The sequence below is a fragment of the Molothrus ater genome, chromosome 13 (genome assembly GCF_012460135.2).
Source record: "Molothrus ater isolate BHLD 08-10-18 breed brown headed cowbird chromosome 13, BPBGC_Mater_1.1, whole genome shotgun sequence".
NCBI lineage: Eukaryota > Metazoa > Chordata > Aves > Passeriformes > Icteridae > Molothrus > Molothrus ater.
The window spans coordinates 8,380,691-8,403,303 of record NC_050490.2 but is presented as its reverse complement, the minus strand read 5'-3'; the positions used below and the strand labels follow the sequence as shown (position 1 = coordinate 8,403,303).

At 44.3% G+C, this 22,613-nt stretch overlaps 1 protein-coding gene across 2 annotated transcripts in view; it reads right to left on the bottom strand.

The window, feature by feature from the left end:
• MYO5A (myosin VA) overlaps positions 1-20,963 on the bottom strand; it is a 100,233-nt gene extending 79,270 nt beyond the window's left edge. For both annotated transcript variants that reach the window (XM_054516192.1, XM_054516193.1), the window contains exon 1: positions 20,803-20,963. In XM_054516192.1, the coding sequence (XP_054372167.1) occupies positions 20,803-20,829 (27 nt within the window). In that variant the 5' untranslated portion in view covers positions 20,830-20,963. The remainder of the gene's footprint in view (positions 1-20,802) is intronic.
• Positions 20,964-22,613: the final 1,650 nt, after the last annotated feature.

Genomic DNA, 22,613 nt, shown 5'->3' with positions numbered 1-22,613 from the left:
TGGCTAGATTAAAATTCACTATATTCAGACTGCCAAAAGAAAAAAAAACCTGAAAGATTTGGTTGAAAAGGCCTCCAGATAAAAGAAAAAACCCGACAACAAACCAGATTCCCATTAATGACCATTTTCATACAAACTTTATTCATAAAAGTGATCCAGTGCAAACATATTATTTGTTTTCAAAAACAGCTTGTTACTTCATATTAAAGAATCAATTAAAAAGATGTATGGAAAACTGGAAACCAGCTGGTCACTTACAGAGTCACATGAACATGCCAATACACACATGAGAGCACAGCTCTTGAGTAGGACAAGGAAAAGGCTGTGACATTTTTAATATGTCCAAGTTCCTGACGCAATGCTGCTATGCCTAGAGAGCACTGAGATCACATCACAGCCACACCTGGGCAAACCAAGCAGCTTCTTGGCTCTGGAGGTGCATTCATGCACCTCATTGCAAAACATTCTCAGTCCACTAACTTACTTCAAAATAACTATTTTAATAACTATATTTATCAAAGCATCTGATGGCAGAGAAAACTGCATTTGGTCATGCAGCTTCACCACCTAATCTTACACAACTTCTTTATGTATAGCTTCCTCTGCCTCAAAAGAATGCTGAAGGGTTTTTCCCCCCCTTATTAACCCAGTTTTCCCACTATAGTAAATTAGAAACTGCTTGTTTCTGCTAGGCATTTTCTGAAAAACTTCATGAAAAATTTCATATTGCTTTCTTATTGCAAGAGAGGGCATGATAAAATGTGCTGAGCAGCAGTCTGGGGAGCAGGACTGTCATATCAGGGTGTCCCCCCATGGTGAAGAGTCAGAAGGCTGAACAATTGCTTTATTAAAATAATTTATACTAAAAGTATATTTAATAATAAAAAGTATAATAAAATATAATAAAAATCACATCTATATTTATGTATCTATATTTTATAATTAAAATTGTATATATATTTATATATAATTTGATATATTATAACTGCATTAATAAAATAATAAATATAATTATATATCATAGATATTTCATATATTATATATAAAATTATAGTTAGATTTTATAATTAAAAGCTTATACTATATTACATTAGTATTATATACTATATTACATTAATACTCTATTAAAACTATACTCAAGAGATACTATACTAAACAAAACCCCATGACTGTTTCCAGACAGACACTTTTGAGTGACTGGCTAATCACTCAAAACAACTTTCACCTGTGTCCAATTCACAACTCACTTGGGTAAAAAACCTCCATAACACATTCCACACGTGCAAAAACGGGAGCAGTGAATAGAGATAAGAATTGTTTTCTCTTCTCCTCTCTGTGCTTCTCACTGGCACCCCAGGCAAAGCCCTTGGGAAGCTGTGCCTGCTGCTCTCAGTGCAGAGCAGCCCTGAGCCCCAGCCCAGCAGAGGGAGGCGCACCTGCCCAGCTGGGGCTGCCAGGGAGGCTCAGCTCCTGCAGCAATTCTGAATTTCAGGATGCGATTTGTCTCCCATACCTGTGATGATCCTTAGGAACACTGCACATGGGGAATGACAACAGCCCAAACCAATGGTTTTACCCCCAGCACATGGCAGCCTCCAAAGCACTGCCTTCACCCCCACAGCTCCTGCACAGCTTATGCCCACACACACAAACAAGGAGAAAGAGAATGAAAGAAAGAAATAAAAGCTCACTTTCATCATTCCCACTACACAGTATGTCATGCTCCCACACCTGGCTTCTCTCCATCATCACTGGCTGCTGCTGCCAGCCCTAAGAATCTACTTCATACACAGACAAGAAGCTTTGCTCTTGGTAGCCAATTTGTGCTTGTGAGGCTTATTTTTCCTTTGAGTTTTGTGACTTTCATATGTATTTGCCAATGTTCTCAGTGCAAAAGTGCTACATTATTATTTATATAATCTTTCCGCTTCTCCCCAGGAGATAAATGATTTGAAAAGCAGAAGATGCCCAAAACAACACTCAGTGTGTGCTGCTGCCAGTCACAGAGCACTGTGTAACAACAGAGGAGAGCAGCAGCAGAAGGCAGGGTTTGGGCACTTGGACAAGCTGCTTTCAGCCCTTCTGGATCCCCAATTCACAAGGCAAGGAACTTTGGGGTGAAATGAAGGTTCTGTGCTAACAAGTGTCTGTGCAATGCAAGCACAAACCCTCAGAAACTATAATAAGTCCAAAATAATGAAACAGGACTTGACAGTAGAGATGCCATATTAAAATAAAGCAGCAGGCTAAGGAACAATGTTTTCTTTCCTTTCCACTTTGTTTGAAACAAAAGATACTTTGTAAAACTTCATCAATCACAAACTCATGATTTCATATAATGGTAATTTCAAATCACAATTCCAAATCCTAAAATCAATAATTCATAAGATCCATATATTCAAACATAGCACAATACACCTGTTCTCAGAATTCTTTCATTAAAAAAAAAAAAACAAACACCACCAAAACAAAAAACTAAAAACCAAAAGCCTGTCAGAAATCAGGTAAGTTTTTTCAGTTTAACAAAAGATGCTCCAGCATCAGACTTGATGCATTCCACACTTTGACCAGGTTCCACCCCCAAGATGCAGAACTTCCCCACCCCCAATATTTCTGATAGGATATTCCTTCCAAGGAATTAACAGAAAGCAAAGTCAATGTGAAAGAGGAAAGCATTTAAATGCTGTCTAGCAGAAGGGATCAGCAGGCTGGATTCCTTTAGGCTACACTAAGAAAAGTTTCCTGACCTAAGAAAGGCAGCAGCCTGACAGACAAATGCTGATAACATGAAGCACCAAATGCTGTGTAGCAGTTTCTAACTCTGCAATCCATGGCAGGATGGAACAAGCATCTTTAATTTCTCCAGCTAAAACTGTACATTTTATACCATCTAGAGAAGGGAAAGAGAAAGCAGAAAACAGATCACCACAGAAACAGGGCACTACAGACAGCAGAACCTTCCATGACACAACCCTACAGATATTAAAGCCATCCTATGAGCACCAGGCTGCAGCTTTTCATCTCCAGCACCAGTGCCTAGCCTTAAATCCCTGCCAAAGAAAACACCTGGTAAAAGGAATGGGTGGGAGGAAAGAGAGAGATGTTCCTAATTATAAGTACTGAATCATTTCTCAACATTCTCACCTCATTAACTGAGCAGAATGTTTTGCAAAATCAGATTTTCATGCTTTTATATAATCAGTTGATACTAAAATTCCATTGCTGCCTGGCCTTTACTGGGATCCAGCCCTACAGAGGAAAACAAGGCACCAGCAATGGTGGAAACAGGACCAAGGGCCTCTCTTGGGAAATACCTTACTCTGATATCTGCTATTCATCCCTCTTTACTTACTAGCATATAAAAATAGGGTTTATGATAACATTAGAATAAGGCTAAAATAAGATAAAATTCTAGAGCCACTGATTTACAAATCAGCCTTCTAAAAAGGGAAGGAAATTCTAGTTTAAAAATGACTATGCTGTCTACAATTCTAGCACTGAAATGACAATATAAATTACAGCAAGAATCAGATGAATTTTAGTTCAATCATCCTAATTATGATCCATGAATACATTACTCTTCAAGGGAGTTCAAGGCAAATTTTGCACCACCAAAATAAAACTTCTGACAGGGGAGATACAACTATGACTTACTCCAGAAAAGACCATGAAATAAAATTTTAGATAAATAATGCTACCTTGCATGTTAGCACAACTTTACCACTAGTGTCACTTGCACTTTATATTTCAGTACTGATTTGGCTCAAATAAATGAGCTTTGCTATCCTCAAATAAATGAGCTTTGCTATCCTCCTGCTGTGGGTATGATTGGACTGCACTGAGGTGCAGGATGGGAGAGGCTGGGGAGGACACAAAGGGCGCCTCCAGGACACCTCTTAACCCCAACCAGACTGAAAGGCAGACTAAAACACAAGGGACACCAAGGAGATGTCCTGGAATTCAGAAGAGAAATAAAAAATTAAATGCATAATGACAGGACTGTTTCAGACCTCAGTTTCCTGCCTAGACTCTCTTCCAGCCTCAGCACACCAACATAAAGAAAGAGCATCTCCAAAATGCCCTGGAAGTGTGAAGTGCTGTACTTTGTTCAAGGAAGGACAAGGTGGGCAATAGTTTATGGACATCTGTAAATCAACTCAAAGAGAATTCACAGCAGAAAACAAACACAGAAGTTTTCAGGTCTTACTGGTGGGTCAGAAGGTTGGCTGGGTTACTACAACTTTACATAATAAGAAAATATAATAGAAAATCACAGTATTCTATCATACCTCGTGATTTCATCTTAGATCACATGAAGAAATCAGCAGACAAACAATTATCTATCAAATGAGACCATCTGACTCACAAAGGCTCTCTCCTGAGCTATTAACCTCTTGAAGCTCTAATTGCCATTGCTGACAGAACAGAATTAGCAATGCAAGCAGCTCAGCAGTCTCAGCAGCAGGCAAATAGTTCTGTGCTTCCATTGCACAACCACAAACACACAAGAAGGAGATACAGCTATCTCCCCAGCTCAACAGCTCTGTGCCTAAGAGCTGGAGGAGTTCATTAAAGGAGCTACATCCTAGAAGGAAAAAGGAAATTTCAACTCAGAGAAAGCTGTCCCAAGTTTCTCAGCACGACCTACACATCCAAGGGAACTGGTATGATTTTCACTCCAGCAGGGATCATCTCTTTTTTTATTTACAGACAGCCTCAAAACCCACAGTCTTGCACATGCTAACCATGAAAAGAAATACGAGAGACATTGCCCCCCTCCCTTTCAAGAAGGACCTCGGGTCTGGGCAGGAATAAAGCAGCTCATTTATGTCTGGATCAAAGAGACACCATCAATTCTGGCAGCACTGGCTGAAGGAGCCAGTGGAACAGCAACAGCTGGTGAAAGTCAAAGCCAAATCTCACCAAAATTATTCAATGTGAACTTGCTGCTGACTGAACATGGCCACCTGGAGAGAGCAGGCTGCACTGCTAGGCTGGACAAAGAAAAGAAGAGTCTCTGCTAGGAAGGGGCAAACAGAGCACAAAGTCAAAGTTCACACTGCAGCAGTGTTGAACTGATCTTTGCAAAATACAAAGTCATTACAAAAGGATTTCTTGGGATTTCCTTGGCTGGGGTTGCTTTGGAAACACAATTTGATGCTATTAGAACAATTTCCTTTCAGCTTCATATTTTTCCCTATGCTTGGTTCACAGTGCCACCACCAAAGATAATAATACTGAGCCTAGAAATACTTGAAACAGCAAAGTTGAGTTTTTATAAGCTCTACAGAAGCAGATCAACAGCCAGGTGAGTAACAGGCAAACACAAGTCTTGACTCGACCAGTCTGGATCTCCTGCAAAGAGATCATGATCACTCACACAGGAGGAAGTCCTGTTTCTCCCACTGCTGAAACCACTCACATTTGTGCCACCCATGCTGTGCTCCATGGGCAGTCCCAAGGACACAGTGCACTCCTGCTATCAGGGTGCTGCTGCCTGCACTCTGGAAAGTCAGACAGGACTTTACTCATCTCTCATAAGAATGCCAAGTGACTAGGGAGGATTGGAAACTAGAGCATCCCCACAAGTGGGCTGCTGTAAAGCCTCTGACCAACTCACCTTAATTCTTCTTAGGGCCAGAGGGAAATGGAATCATTAATTTGGAAAAAAAAAAAAAAACAAAACAAACCAACAAATAGAAATTATAGTTTTCTTAAAGGCAGTAGCACTCTTTGGGCACGGAGCACATTTTCTGTCTTGTTGCTCAGCAAGAGCTATTCACAAACCTCTTGTAGAGTTTAAGGCCAGAATTAATTTGCAAAGAAATTTATAGCATGATATACAGTAGGGGAAATATAAGTGACAATTAGTATTAATGTTTTATCTGAACAACAATCCCTCATAGTTAGCTGACCTCACAGGAAGACCAAAAGCCCTGTGCTATTCTGTCTGATGGGAATTCCCTGACCAGCCACAAGCAGAGCTCCCAAATCCAGAGGAATCCAGGGGACAGCAGTGACCAGGCTCTGAGCTACCCCCCAGGATATCAGGATATCACACTATGACTTTGCAAACCACTGATACTGGTCTGCAAGCCTGGCTCACAGATAAGGCACTGCAGCCCTCACCATGCACAAGGAAACTCTTGGAATCACAATGGGAAACAATCTGTTGTACTTGAGAACTTCATCTACCCTGTAAATATCCCCTACATTTGAATCAGAAGGCTATAAAAGCCCCCACCCCCCCTTTCTTTCCTTCCTTTAAGCATTTTTACAAAGTATTCTTTGTATCTGGGGCCTGGGGGCTCGCAGCAACAAAAGCCACTTGTCCTTTGCCAAACACGCCCTGACTGTACAAGGTACAAGCAAAAACTGTCAGCATCCCACACAGATCCACTGCAGCACGGTCTGCATCATCTGCCACTGGAGACACATTGATTTACATGGCTGAAACCTTACCTTCCTTCAAAATGATGCAAAAAAAAGCTAAATCCCAAATATAGGATATCTATGTACACTGAAATTCGGAGAAAATTACCACCCTGCTAATCTACACCTTGGGCCTGACATCAAGGCCAAAAAACACAGTTTTACTTAAATCGCCAAATCTATCAAAGAAGAGTTCTCTGTTCCAAGGTTGTAACTGGTGCAATGGTCCTACAAAACATTTTTAAGGAGTTAAAACACATGAAATGTTTAAAAGTTCAGCATTTTCTACACCTTTAAGAACACAGCTTTCTACATTTTATGTAGAATTACTTGACTGTCTCTTCAAAATGTCGTACAGAGGGAGACAGATGTGGCCTGTAACCAGCTGTTACTAACCCAAACAATACTTCAGCTATCAAAATGCTGCCCGTTCAGCCCCCTAAGGTGGTGCATGCAGGAGCAGCTCTGGTCAGCTGCCCTGTCACAGGCTCCAGCCCCCCTCAGCCAGGGGCCACAGCTGCACCTTGCACCCTGTCCCTGCTGCAGGTGTGATGCCAGCAGCTGGAACCCAGAGATGGGAACCCCTGCAGCCCTGCCTGGGTGCACCTGGGTTTACCCACATGGTGCTTCTGAGAGGGCTTGATCAGGGCTCTAGGATCAACCACCGAGAAAAAGGACATTTCACAAAGAGAACTGGCCAGGCTGCTAGAAGAGAAGCACAGCTACATCCTTCCCATCCTTCCCTGTGTCCCTGCCACTCCCACCAGCCCACATGGGATAGCTCAGTGATGCTCCTGCACCTCTGCCCTGAGGCTCCTCACCTGCCCAGCAGCTCCATTCTCCACCAGTCATCAGCAAATAACTCACCACAAACCCTCAGTGAAACAGCAGCACTCTTATCTTGCTCCATGCAGATGCTGTTCTCATTTAATTCAGTATGTTTCTCAAAAAACAAAAAAGCTCATTTAAAGTAAACCAGGCTTAAAGATACACATTCACAGAAACAGCAGCGCTGAAGGAAATTTTGTGCTTGAAAGAGTTTTGATTTCTAGACCTGTCAAAGGAACGAATGCAGCTCTGAAGAATCTCCAGAAAATACGGCACTAACAGTGAGATCAAACCCAGCAATCATCTGGGCACTGCTTGAGACATAAAACAGCTGAAAAACCACAATAAGAGCTGCAAAAACATGAAGCAGAAGTGTGACACCTACTACTTCAGACCGAGAGACAGGAAAATATTCAGACTCATGTAAAATTTCATTTGGGGTCATACCCACACAGAGAAGCAAATGCTGTATTGCATTTTGATCCATACCACCAGAATGGAGGCCAACAAGGAATTATATGCTAGTGATTTCAAAAATAAGTTAATTATAAGTCTGCCTAAAACTCACAATTCCTCCAACCTGAAAAACATGTTACAAGAATTGTACAAGAGTGGCCACAAGAAATTTAAGGGCAAATGAAACAACTGCAGTTAGCCTGAATATTCAGCTAATGAGACTTGTTGCACTGAAGAAACCTCAGTAGGGAAAGGATGTATGATTTCATATTTATGTGTTTACAGTGATTGCTGCTCCAGTTTAAAAACTTTAAAATAGCCTACACCTAATAACACAAAAAGATACTCAACACAATTAACTGCATGGGTGTCTAAACTTAAGATTCAATAACACAAACATTGTAAGGGCAAATAAAACAAGTGGCTGCAGGATTTTGTTTCAACATCAAGATGATGCAAGCCATAATAAAGACTTGACAGCATAAATGCAGAAACAGACATAACTTTCAAATTCAGCCCAGACTGAATATGTTCCTTCTGTGTTTTTCATGCTGATGTCACACAATGAAATGCTGATTTCACTTTGTCAAGTTCTCAGATGGACTGAAGATCTTCAGGAAGCTTTCTACAATTATTTCCCTGGAGTTTCTAGAAACCTCAGGAGGCAGAATCCCTGAGTCACTGCTCCCAGGCAGCCCCAGGGGCTGCCTGCAGCTCCTGCTTCACACACACAGGAGCCAACTCCCCTCCCTGCCCCTGCCCCAGCACAGAGCCTTCTGCAGCCCTGCCAGGGCTTTATCTGGGGTATCCAGAACTTCCTTATGCAGGATGGGATAATAAAAGGCTGTGTTGATCAGACAGATGCACTGCACCGTGCCACAGCACTGGAGTACCAAAAACTGACTGAGAAAGAAGCAGTGGGGCCATAACTGCTCACCTAGGTCACAGAGATGAAATAAGGCCATGTTTTCTGCTATCTGTAAAACAGCTGGAGCATGGACAATTGCTGACTTAACTGTGAAAGTTTAAATTTAAAAGTTAAAAATTAAAAGAAATAGATATGAGAGTAGATTAAGGCAGTACTTTCCTGAGTGTCTTTCAGTAAAGTTGAGCTCAAGTCCAAAAGCATCATCTTGTTTTTACTTAATCCTAGCCCCCCAAAAAGCCACATTTGAAGTAAAACACCAAACTGAGGTTTTAAAAGGCAAAGATTAACTTAGTATTTTTTGTTAGGCCAACACAGCTGAGATGCAGGTGCATCATTAAAACTAGTTCTCCTTGCATAACTCAAGCTAAGTCAGTAAAAGCTCTGTTTTACCCAGCTAACCCAGAGTGCAGCTGCCACCCAGACACCTTTCTGCCCTACTACAGCAGCAAACTGACACCAGTGAAGCACATCTAATGGAGCCACATTTAGTGCCACCAGTTTTTCATGGGAAATTAACAGTAATTACAGCAAGTCCCCACACAAGGAAACCAGAGAGGCCTGATATGAGTGACCTGGCGAGCTCAAACCCAAAACCAGCGAGCAGAGCCAAACCTCCCCAAGAGCTGCCCCTCCTCCACAACATCTGGGGGAAGCTGTGGAAGCAGAACTGGGGTCAGTGGCCACAGAGCTGCTCTCCAAACCCCCCAGCAAGAGCAGCAGCCATTCCTGTCACCCTGCCCTCACCAGCCCCTTGGGCACAAGGAGCAGGGGCTGCGCTGGCTGTGAGCACCTGAGCCAGCAGGATGGGTATGGGAAACACCTCTGTGCTGCACAGAGGGACACTGCACCCTGTCACACCAGCTGAAGCCAACTTTCAAGCATACACCACATTTATATTCCACTGCTTTTCTCTACAAGTGTTCTCTCTTTGATTGTTAGCAAAAAGTTCACATCAGCTTTACATTTCTGATATGTGAGACTGTCACAGGGACAAGGAGCATTCACACATGAAATTCTAACAACTTCTGCAATTGCTTCTCCTCTTGCAAGATTTTTTTTCTAAGTGAGACCATCTCCTAAACAATTAATTTAATGACTGGCATGTTTGAAATAGTCATGTATATATCTCCAAGATCCTAAGTCCAAACTCAACTCAAATCCTTATTAATAAACTCTTATACTGCAATACTATGATACTAGTCAGACTTACATGCAGCTATACAGACCTATAAGCCTATGTGAAAACCAAGAAAACAATTGAACATATTCTACTTACTTTAACATACATATAGTCTAAAACTTCTATTTCCATCCCATATCTCCTGCAACAGACATTCCCAGCACTTTCAGAGGCAGCTGCTGTTTCCTTTCCAGGCAAAACAGGCTCAATCTCCATGGAACACATTTCCATCTCTCTTGTGTTGGTGCACACTAACTCATAAAGCAACTTGGGAATCTCTCTCTGGTTTCCTCAGCAAAACAACTGAGGTCATCTGCTTTAAAGATACTTATGAATAACCCATGGAGTCTGCAGAGAGTAACGTGTGACAAGCCATGTTGGGGCAATGAATTCCCTCATTGTTAGACTGCCTCATAGTATTTTTAGGTTATTTCTCCAGCTCTACAAAGCTCAAGAGTGTCCTCCTGTAAACCACAAAGCAGTTGCAAAACTCTCTTGTCTTGTGATCATCAAATGGAAGAACTCAAGGACACCACTGGTAATTGGAGCAAGAGTTTATGATTTTCATAGCCATGGGTATGCACATCATTCAAATGAGAAGTCCCTGTTTTTCCATCTTTAGGACTGCCAAACTAGAAACATGCAGTTTACATCTACCCATAGAGCACCCTGGAAAACAACATGACAGATCACATGCCAAACTTACCCTGTGGCAGCTGCTACACAGAATGAGAGCCCTTCAAAGCAATGCTGCTTCAGCCCTTACATTTGATCTCAAAGCCAGGGCTCTCATCAGGCCACAGAGTAGCAGGGTGGAAGAGTCTGCTCTCAGCCCTCCCCACTGCCTCCTGAGAGCGAAACAACCCCAGCAAGCCACATCTGCTAATGGCCAGGGGCAATGAGCATCACCCTAACAGCCTTACCTACCTGCAGCCACACCTCAAGCAGGACTAAAAGGAAAAATTGGAGGCTTGATGAGCAGTGAGGGAAATGCAACAGCTTTCAAGATGCTCAGAAAGTAGCCACAACTTTCACCAAATGGCATGGAGCTGACAGACACAAAAACACAGCTGCATCCTGCATTTCTGAGTGACTCTGCTCCAGTTTAATCTTTAAAATGCTCCCTCAAATCATTCATGATCACGGGGACTTTTAATTCATCTTTGTTTTTTGGTATTATGTTTGTCCCTTCTTTTCCTTCAACATTCCAAGAAGCTTTACCCCAGCCTCAAGTACCTCCATAGCATTACTATTATTCAGGGAAAGATCTTGCTATTGTTCCTGGCTAACAGGCCAAAGAAACTAAATCCATGCCACTGACGAGGACAGAATGTGTAAAACACAAGATCTCTGCTTCTGTAAGTAATCCCTTTGCACCTTCTTCAAAATTTACATTAAAATTTGCAGATGCTCACATTAAAAGTTGGGTCAATATCTGCAATCCACAGACACTCAGCTGAAGTCTTTAAACTTCATTAGGAGTGCCTAATGTTTCCTGTGCTTACCTTGGAGCTCCTAAATATCCACAATTCAGCAAGGAAGGCACTCTCTAATGTAACCACACTAACTACTTAGCCTCTAAAAAAAAAAGAAAACCAAAATGAAACAAAAATAAAAAACCCAACCAAAGAAATAAATGAAAAAAAAAAATAAAAATGCCCAAAACAACAACAAAAAACCTCACACTGAACCCACACAAATGGTTTAACAGCATTGACTACTTCTTTATATTTCATTTGTATATAAATAGACTGACAGACAGAAACAAACAACTAAATACTGCAACTAGCTGCAAAGCAACTAGGAAGCAAAGCAGCTGTACTGTGACAGAAAAGACCCAGGTTATGACCTGGATGTCCAGGAAGATCCCAAAATCACCAAGATCATCAGCTTGATAACCCTGTGGTTTTCATGTTTGTGCAGTGCTGGGCAGTCCAGCTGAACCATCTCACACATCTCACATTTGGCTGGAGCACATTGCAAACACAGACTGTGCTAAAAGATGAGTGGCACCATAAGATGGCAGGGTCCTAAATGTGGAGGTTTCTGCTGAAAATACACTCTGGTTATTAAACATTAAAGCTGGGCTTTAAGCAGACAGGTCCTAACTCATTGCAGTGCTGCATACACTGAGCTTTCCTCAGAGAACTGGACAAGAGACATCCCCAGGATGCTTTAGTTTGTTTTCCTGCACAAATCATTCCTAACAGCTGTAGGACAGCAAAGTTATTTCCCTGCCATAAGAAGAAATAAAGGGCTTGATCTTTCAGGTTAATGTGCTCGATTTCAAAGCATTAAATTGAGCAATGTGTGATTACTCACACAGGATAAAGAAAAATCTTTGCAGTATCAGCCTCGAGCAAAGCCAGGGTTAAGCAAAGCCAAGAACAGAGAACATGGAGGCAATGATGCAGTCCTGGGCAAAGGGTGTAGCACTGCTCTCTGCCAGGAGTCACCAAACCTTGCCACTAGTGTTGGCAAACAGGGCCTTAAACCCAATCACACAACTCCAGCTTCAAAGTAAAGCCAGCAAAAGGGAAAATTACTGTACAAAGAGCCAGTGAATTCATAACACTTTGAACTTTCTGTCCCCCACGACTTTTAGATAACAGGTTTAATTTCACACCTTGTGCATTCCCACTTAGTTAAAAGTTTGATGCCAATTTGAGCCAGCCAAACTCTTAGAAACATCATCCCTGTCCTAGCATATCTTGAGTGGGGTTATAGTCCATGGAAATACGCAGAAAGACGCAGTTTGATGAAAATGTCAATGTCACAGACACGATGCAAATTTCCAAGAACCAGGGGTTTATTTCTGACCATAACACCACATTTTCCTGCAACAACAACCACCTATTATTATGGACACAGATAGGCAGCTCTTTCTTGCTATTCAGAAGCAGAAGGTCCATTCTGCTGCTCCAGCTCACTGGAGTAGGCTGCTAATGAAGCATCAGGAACAACAGCCCTGCCCAAACGCTGCTCCTTGGCCCTGGGCCCAAACCCTGCCCAAATCCTGACTGCCAGAGTCAAGCACCACACACACAGCAGGAAACACTGCTCCACTACAGTGAGCACAGCATCAGCTCAGACACGACCTCTGCACCTTCCAGCACGGAAAGAAAACCCAGCCAGGCACAGGACCTCAGACTCTGCTCATGTCCAACTTCACACACAGCAGGGTGAGGTGGTTCAAAACAAACCCTGACTCACTTTTATCAGAGCAGCTCTTGCTGCTGGACAGCACAAAGCAAAACTGGGTCCATCACCTCCCCTCTAGCCAAGCCACACCAGCAACACCTGTACATGTGCTCATACAGACATGCAGCTGTCAAAGACCCCAGGAATACAAGCAAAACTTCAGTAATTACATATTTCCTTTGTGTATTGTGGTATTTTTGGGGTCCCCCACAGCAGGAAGGAAATTATTATGCTGACTCCATGTTCTCAGAAGACTAATATATTATTTTATGATACTACAGTATATTAAAGAATGTTATCCTAAACTATACTAAAGAATAGAGAAAGCATCCTTACAGAAGGCTAAAAGATAATAATGAAAAACTCCTTTCAGAGTCCAACACAGCTGGACCGTGATTGTTTATCCAACAGGTGGTTGTTTGATTAGTTTCATGTGAATTGTTTTAATTTAATCACCAATCTCCAAACCACATTCCAAAGCAGCAAAACACAGGAGAAGCAAATGAGATAATATTGTTTTCCTTTTTCTCTGAGGCTTCTCAGCTTCCCAGGAGAGAAACCTTGGGCAAAGAGGATTTCTCAGAAAATAGGATGGTGACAGTGTATAATTTGTGCGGTCAAGGAATGAACCCCAGATTCAATGAGTGTGTATAAATTACTGCACGAATACAATAAATACATTAATGTGTATAAATATCTATAGGGTGTTGTCCTCTCATTGCAGGGTTCCATGCTGTTGTCTCCTTATCACAAAAGCTTCATACCTTCTTGGTGTTTCTCATGAGCAGCTCCTCAGAGCACTGACTCTTTCTTCTTCACAAAGCACCCAACAGACTCCAGTTCCCTTTTCAACCAACCCCCACTCTTTTATAGCATCTTCTTCTCCTCACTGGTTACAGCTGTGGTCTGTTAGAGTCAGGCCTGTTCCTAATCTTTGATATTTGGCCCAGCTGCAACTGTTTAGGGGTGAGATTCCTTTCTACACTATCTTTATTTTCTTATATTCTATCCCCCTACACAAGGGGAGGTGCCAAGAGGATGGAGCAGGCTCTTCTCAGTGGTGCTGAGCACTACAACAAGAGCCAGCAGGAAGGAACTGATGCTCAGAAGCTCCAAGCTAGTATGAGGAAGGACTTCTTTAGTGGGCAGTGGCTGAGCACTGGAACACACAGAGAGGGTGTGGATCTCCCTCACTCCACATATTCAGAAGCACTGGGACACAATCTGGAGCCCTGTGCTCTGGGATGACCCACTGTGACCCATTCTGTCATTGTGAGTGTCCCTACAGGCCATCCCAAGCTCCTGGAGGTGTGCACAGCCCCAGGGCAGGACTGCCAGCTGCACACTGCCTTCCCTCACAGCACAAACCACCACTGCTAAACCTCACTGGCACTTCTTGCTTTTTAAAAAATCCTACTAAAAATAGGCTGCCCAGAAACTGCAGCCATGTGATACTGGACATTTGTGTGACTTCCTCCAATTCAGCTGGCTCAATAAGCACATTTCAATAACAAAAATGCTTGCTTTTCAAGACAGATTAGGCAATAAGTCACATAAAGACAAACTACATTGTTATTAGGACACATGGAGAGAATTAAACTTCCAAAGGCCCCACAAGCAAACCCTAAGAGTTGGGTACATCTGTACATCTCTTACAACCCAACCTGGAGCTCTGTCTCAACCAAAGATAATCATGGTGGTCATTACACACATTTTCTGATAAAGCAGGAGCTTGGCAGCACTTTATCTGATCGTTTATTTATCTAAAAGATAAGAGCAATCCATTCCTTAACCCATGTGGTACATGCTATAAAATCCCTGCAGTAGAAACAGACCAGTGGCAGCTCCACATACAGACATTATTGCTGGTGACAGACTGGGGGGGATCCCACATAATCCACTAATATCACCAAGTAAATGTTTTAACATGATACTCAAAGAACTGAAGAAATAAGACCAATTATTACAAATGGGACCTTTACATGTAACAAAGAACTCAACTTTCAAGATTAGGTCTACAGAAAAAAAAAAAAAAAAAAAAGAAGAGCATTTTAAAATATAAATCTATTTATAGATTAATAAATCCCCAAAAGTAGCTCCAAACAATGCTGCAGTGTTCCATTAGGCACCCTCCCAGAAGCTGTTGTGGGCTCTCAGCTCGGTGTCTCTGGCCCCATCTCCTCCCCCAGACAAGCTCAGCAGCCAGGGGAGCAGCTCTGGGGCAGAGGGGGCTCCAGCTCAAACCATGGCCTGCCTTGCTCCCCAGACCTCACATTTTATTTCTCCAAGAGATTGCTGACACCTCACAGAGTGCTGTTGGAAAGCTGAGAGCTTTCTCAGTTCCTTCAGCTGCTGTGGCTGACATGTGGCTACAGAGAAATGGCTTTTTTACAAAAACATAATAAAATGTCAAGGGTAGGTTAAACCAAGTGTTGTTGGACTGTTGGGTGATTAAATGCTCAGCACCTTTAGTCTAAAGGCAATAGGAATAAAATGGGTGCAGAGCACTGTGCCTTGTCACTAGAGCTGCCACTGTGTTTATCCCAGGGACACAGCAGGTCCCCAGGCAGGAAGAACTGAAATATTCCCTGTTCTGCTGTGCTGGGTTTTAGGAAGAGGCAGAGGGCAGTTATAAAGTATCCTGTGAAGGCTCCCTGTCCTGGGGGTGCAATGCCTTGGCAGTTCAGGTTTGGTTCAAGGTTTGGTTCTCTCTGCCCCGATCTGTGCAGCTCCAGGCAGGGCAGGAGCCCCAGCTGTGCCCCAGGACTGCCACCCTGCACTGGTGGGCACCCTGCAGGGACCCAGCTGTCACCTTCTGAGACACAGGGTTACTGCCCAGGGCTCACACAACACTCAGATCACAGTTCTGCTGGGAATTGTGGAACATGTAGAAGTTTTCCTAAGGATATTCTCTGATTCAAGCCTTATCAACAGGAAAGGAGATTTAATCTGTGAAAGAGAAGCAGCTAACAAGCTCTAAGTGATGTCCAGGTGTTTGAAAGACAAAGTACTTGTTATTTTGTTATTATACTTACTAATTTATTAGTTATTATACTTACTTGTTATTATACTTACTAATTTAACAAGAATTGCCTTGTTAAGGTTTGGGGCTGGACCTGCTCCAATGATCTCAGGCCTACTGGGAGGTTACAAAGCTTGGGAAAAGGATTCTCTTCGACAGAATGCAGAATTTAGGAGCCACAAGGACACGTGACAGAACCCCCAGAAAAGGAAGAAACTGATAGAGGCCACCCAAGCAACTGTGCTGAATCAGTTCAGGCTGGGTAAAAGGTAACTCCAGCAGGGGCAGATCCTGACCACGGGCACACAGCACCAAAACAAGAAATCAATCACCAACCCAAAGGAGAGAGACTGAGCATGCAAGACTTAGCATGAGAACCAAGAGAATCATTCACCAACAGGAGACAGAATACTAATTAATAAGGGAACTAGGTAACTTGTAGCCAATGAACATTAGTGCCTTTGTTTGCTAAACTGTATAACTAGTGAGAAGTTTTGGCACTTTGTGGATTTGCCACCCAGCAGCCCTTTCTAAGCAGAACTGTAGCTGTATTTGACTTATTTAAAGTCAAATATCTCAACTCCTGTGTGGATTGGCCTCTTCCACACTGGGTGAAAGAATCTACTTTAAAACAAGCCTGCACAGCAATATACAGGACTATATAATTAAAGCAGCTCTTTTTTAAATCCAACTAACAGGTAGAGAAATTTTGAAATAGTTCCATTTTCCCTCCCATGCTCAGGTTGGTTTTTGCTGTATTTCCCTCCCCATGTAGCACTAACATGCCCAAGCAGAGCCACTCCTTGGTCAGAATCTCCTGTTTGCCATTTTTGTTTGCAAGCAGCCAGCACAGGCAAAGGAGAAGACCAAGCATTGCAATATCCCTGCCTTCACCCCCAGAGCAGCTGCAGCCACGGGAAACCAAGAAAGGGCCACTTGCAAGGCTGGGGACAGCACAAGCAGCTTTTGTTCTATGCAGCTTCCTCTGACACTTCCCTAACTCAATTTATTGCTCATAAACCCTCAAACTGAACCATTTCAAGGTCAGCTACTGAGACCAGCTTGCCCAGGCCATGCTCTCCAGTGAAAACTGTTTACTGAGTCCTCTGTGTTCAAAGGAACATTTCACTCACTAACACTGAAATTGGATCAGGCCCTATGCTAGGACCAAGCTAGCTGGAGCCAGCTCCCCCTCATCTCAAAGATAATGGAAAGGGAGGAGCACATTGGTAGCAGCAAGAATGAAAATAAATGAATCTCTGACTGAATGGATAAATAAATAAATCAGTGCACTGTACACAGCCATACAAAAGGGAACCAGAAATCCCGAGAGGGCAAAGCAGCACGCTCTAGGAAAACACAGCATGAAAGAGAAACAACTCAAACCCAGGGAAAAATAGATGGAAACAGAGAAAAAAATGTCACCTCTTCACTCTGATGTTAAAAGAGGCAGCACGAACACAGTGTCTGATCTGTTTTGTTGGTTTCTGTGTCCAGGCGAGAAGAGCATGTGTTGGGGCTTGGTTTCACACCCCTGAAACTCACAGAGGTGACTTGAAACACAAAACATTTCAGCAGATGAGTTCCAATTCTAGGCAGAGCATTCTCCCTTGTTCTTAATTTCCACAGAAATCAAATTACACTTAACAAAAGCCAGTACATGGCCTAGATTGTCCCTACCCATTTTTATGGGTCAGCAGAGGCAGGTATATATCTGCTGTTGGTCAACAGCTCCTGAAATGCTGAAATGGATCAGTGACATCCAAGCATTGCTCAGTGGGGCTACAATGATCCAGGAACCACACCAAGGTTCTCCTAAGTCTGTTTGCACAGTCAAAGAACCAAAACTTCCAGAAATGAACTTACAGCAAGACCACCAACCTGCCAGAGGCATATATCCAACAGGACAAGGCTCAAAAGCACAATGTTTTCAGTAAGAATGCCTGAGATGTGGAACTGATTGAAGCTGCTTCACCCCAAAACTAAAGCTAATGCCCTCAAGCAGAGTCTGAATTTGCAGAGTCACTGGGCACAGGAATACAAAGCCTCATGGTTTGGGCTCACTGCTCACAACTAGTTTGTGTGCACTTGAACCAGTCCTTTAACTTAAATCCAAATTTCTAGATTAACTACAACCACGTCCAACTCCAAGGCTGGCTATATGGCCACCAAATTTAGAAACACATCTGGATGAATCAAGCAGTAGGGCTCTCACAGGAGTGGCATGACTTCCACAAAAAAAAATCTGTATTGCTGGTTTCTAACACCAAAGAAAAAATAGCTTGGAAAAATAAGAGTTCCTTTCAGCTATTTCAATATGTGGTTGGGAGAGTGGGTGCTAGCTTTATGTTGGTAGGCAAAGAACCCAAATTTGAAGGATAACATACTGGCAAACTGGACACACTGGGGCATATGGCAGAGAGCCCCACTTCCACCACTCACAGCTGGAAATAAATCTGTTCTGCCATTCTCAGACAGCACCTGAAGAAATGCTGACAACTTCTTTGCAACACTGCTCATCCAGTCATTAACATAACTTCACCAACCATTGCTCCAAGTTACACCAACACAGGCACCTGAAAAACACAGGCAGCTTGGGCTGGGGGAGAGGGTAAGAGAGCTGCTCTTGCTCCAGGGCACACAGCAGCAATGATGGGCTGAAAATTCATCCCCGACCCTGCCTGCCTGCAAAATATCTATGCCAACACCATACAATAAGAGCTGATACTACACTGGAAGCTCTGGTACTTTAAGCAGCTGCCCTGAATGACAATCTCTGCTTAGCAGTTAAAAAAGATGTGAAACTCATTCTCTCTATGCCTCTGTATGTCTCTAAAGAGGACAAGAACAGCCTGTGGTGTGAGAGAAGCACAGACACAATCTCACTGGCCTTCATCACCCAGCGAGTCCCTCCTGCAGGATCATCCCTGCACTTGTCTCACTTTGTGTTTGCTCTTTTTTCCTCAGCATGCTTGGACCTTAAATCCATTATTTATGATACCTAATCAAGGATGAGACACTGAATGCTGCTCAAGCAGCATGCTGCCATTACTTGAGGAAGGAGCCAGCAGAGAGGCAAGACAGCAGAGTCTCTCCTGAGCAGGCTTCCTACCCTGGCCTGCCCATCTCTGAGCCAGGCCCTCCTCAGGAATTACAAGGGGACATGAGCTTTCCACTGCAACACAGCTCCAGGACAACACCACACCCGCATTTTTTGGAGCAGTTTCTGACCAAAGGATTCAACCACTCAGTGAAGAGAATTCAAGGTCAGACAAAGTTGGAAATTAAATTTAAAAAAGAAAAAAAACCAGCAAGAGTAGTCTGATCCACACTTTATGAGACATTTTAATTCCATAAGAAGAACATCAACAGAGAGGGAGAAATCAAAACCACATTTCTAAAATAACTCCTTACACAGAGAAGGTCTGTTGGGGGCCTGGAAACAACTCTGCAGTACAACTGCTCTCTTGACCAGAGTGGTAAATTTCGTCCCTTTGGGATAGTTCAAAGAGGTATTCTTGTATGAGACACAAAACACCCAGGTGTGCCATACCATTAATGCAGTCAGTATTCTTTTGGGGGTGCAGGCATGCACCTCACCTCTGACATTCAGTGTCTCCCACACAAATATACTCTCAGAGACAGACAAGCAGGCCCTGTGAAGGGACTGTCCAGTTTGGTTTGTCCTGATGCAGCCACTGTGCTGTCCCACCACCCCTGAGTGGGAGGACTACAAACACGGTGACTTATCCATGCCAAAACAAAAGGTCTGTTTCCTTTCCTTCCCTGCACAGTGCTAGACTGGGGACAATTCTGGAGCATTTCCCTAAGTGGCTCAAGGATGGAGATGGAGTGGCCTTCCTACCAACACTCTGTGCAAGCCTTTGGAAAGTTTGCCATGCTGTACTGCCCTGCTCAATTCCAGTGACCTCTGTCATCCCTTCTGCCCTTAAAGACCTGTTGTCTGTCATTTCTTTCAAATTTATGCACTAGCTCAAGGCAGAGCAATGAAAACAATGCATTGCTAGGGGTGAAAACAACCATTTCCACATCTCAATTTGCAGGCTTTGCCATCAAGATGCGCAGGACAGTAACTGTTTCCAGGCAGAAGCCGATAAGATACTAACGCACAACACCAAAAAGATTAGAAAAACGTCTGATTAAAGAGCATATGAGAGTCACGCTGCGCATCACTGCTGACTGCAGGGCTTCTGAACGACTGCCAGAAGAGCATAATCCAAAGGTGCAGTGTCACCAAAAAGCGTAGCTGAACAGCAAAGCCGTAGAATGTGGTAGAAGCCGTTTTTCCTCAAGGAGCGGCACGGTGCTCCCGAAGGCGATAACCGAGCCGCCGCACCGCGCTGCATCCCCGCCGCTGCCGGAGCGCGGAGCCGGGCAGAGCAGGGCAGGGCGGCAGGGCATGGCACGGCTCGGCACGGCTCGGCTCGGTACGGCACGGCTCGGCACGGCACGGCTCGGCTCGGCGCGGCTCATCACGGCAAGCACGGCGCTCCCCGCGGGCCCGGGGCGCCGAGCCCTCCCCATGGCGGGGCCGGCACCCAGCGGCGTTGTGGAGCGGCCCCCGCGCCCCCGGGACGCGGCCCTGCCGGGACCGGGAATGGTAGCGCCGGGAATGGCAGCGTATCCCGGCCCCCGTATCCCGGGCCCCCGCCGTTCCGCCGGGCCGCGCTGCCCCCGGCGCGCCCGCCCCGCGGCCCCGCCGCCCCCGCAGCCCCGGCCCCGCCGCCGCCCTACCTTCGTGTAGAGCTCGGAGGCTGCCATGGCGCAGGGCGCGGGCGGGCGGCCCCTCTGCGGCAGCCCGGCGGCGGGAGGCGGAGGCGGGCGGGAGGAGGAGGAGGAGGAGGAGGAGGATGCTCAGGCGGCGGCCCGCGCCATGTTGCTGCTACCTGGAGGGCTCTGAGCATTGTGGGAGCGGCGGCGGCGGCGGGCAGGGCGCGGGGCGGGCGATGCCTCCCACCGGCGGGCGGGACGCGGCCCCGGCCGAGCGGGGACTGCCGCGCCCGGAGCCCCGCGGGATCGGGCAGTGGGGCTGCGCCCCCCGCTCCGTGCCAGAACCGGTATTCCTCCTCTCCCTTAGCATCCTTTTATTTTAAAAATTCATTTTATTCTTTCTCTCCTACACTGAACAAATTACTCGTTATGTCGTCAGGGATATTTTTAATTTCCTGCTTGAGGCGCGGAGGAGGCTCCGCACCGCGGGCAGCACCAGGCGTAGGGAACCGTCCGGTCCCTTCCTTTCACGGGCACCGATTCTAATCCCATCCTTCAAATTGTTTACAATCTCCTTCAGCTGGATTGCATTTCTCATTCAAACCGTTACTGAAGGCACTGAAGGGAAATGGGCCCAAACCAGTTCCTTCAATAATTAAGTCCATTCTCACCAGGACATGGAGGTACACATCTTTGAGAAGTTTAACATCGATGTCAAATGGGAATGAAACCCCACTCCTTTATGATTTGTTAATGACTGTTTTGTACAGCTCAAGTTATGCCAAGGGTTCTTTTGACAGCAGAACTGAAGCTATTCTCTCTGTTTTCGTTTTCCACCTTGGAAATGCATCCTATTAGTCCAAGTGGTCCAAAATACAAAACAAGTTTGAGATAGGTAAGTTTGCCACACTCTCCACCAAAGTGCTTGTGCCTATTTATCCTCTCTCAGAATTCAGCTGTTCAGCTAAAAGCTGTGTATTGGGTGGGTAGTATCTGCACTGCCCCTGACACTCCCAACTACCAAAGAAACAGACAAACCTGTTTACAGAGAAACTGAACCATGAAAGCAATGGGTCAGAAATCACTCATCAATTTAGTAACAGAGAGAAAACACTATTCTGACTCTCAAAACAAACACTCCCAATAAATGCTTAGCTGGACTTTATTGCTGCTATCTAAAAAGCGCATGGAGAAAGTAGCAAGCATAAATAGGAAACAGCCAAGATGGAAATATGTAGCTTACCCAGAGTTGTTTGCACTAGGTGCAGATATATGGCCTTCACAGCTAGGAAATGAAGGTTAGTAAACTCAAAATAGAGATTAAAAAACCATCTGATTCTGCTGGAAGAGTTTAAAATAATGTAAACAAAATTTAAAAAATACATTCCTTCCCATGTTCTGCCAGAATGTCCAGGCTTATCAATCACGATTGCTGCTGCTGTCCCACAGCCAGAGGCTCACTCCAGAACTGGACATTCACTCTCAGTGCTATAAAAAGCCCAAAAGGGTTCCTGGGGGCTGCTGTCCAGGTCGGGGATGAGGTTTTGCTAAACAGTTTTCATTGCTGCTCTTCATCCCTCTGCCAAGGCAAACCAGAGAGATCTATACTAAAGCTACCAGATACATTTCATGTGCAACACTGGAACTGTAAACAACTGAAATTTCAGTTTTGTTTTCAGAAAGGACCTGGACCTCCCCTCTGTGTGATGCTTCACATTAGATATTTTGAACCCTTTCCTCAGGATATCTATGCTAAATTCAAAGACACTCATTTCAGGAGTTTGCCTGGACTGTGGATTACTGATCTCAGCCACTCACAGCTGGAGCTCAGGAGC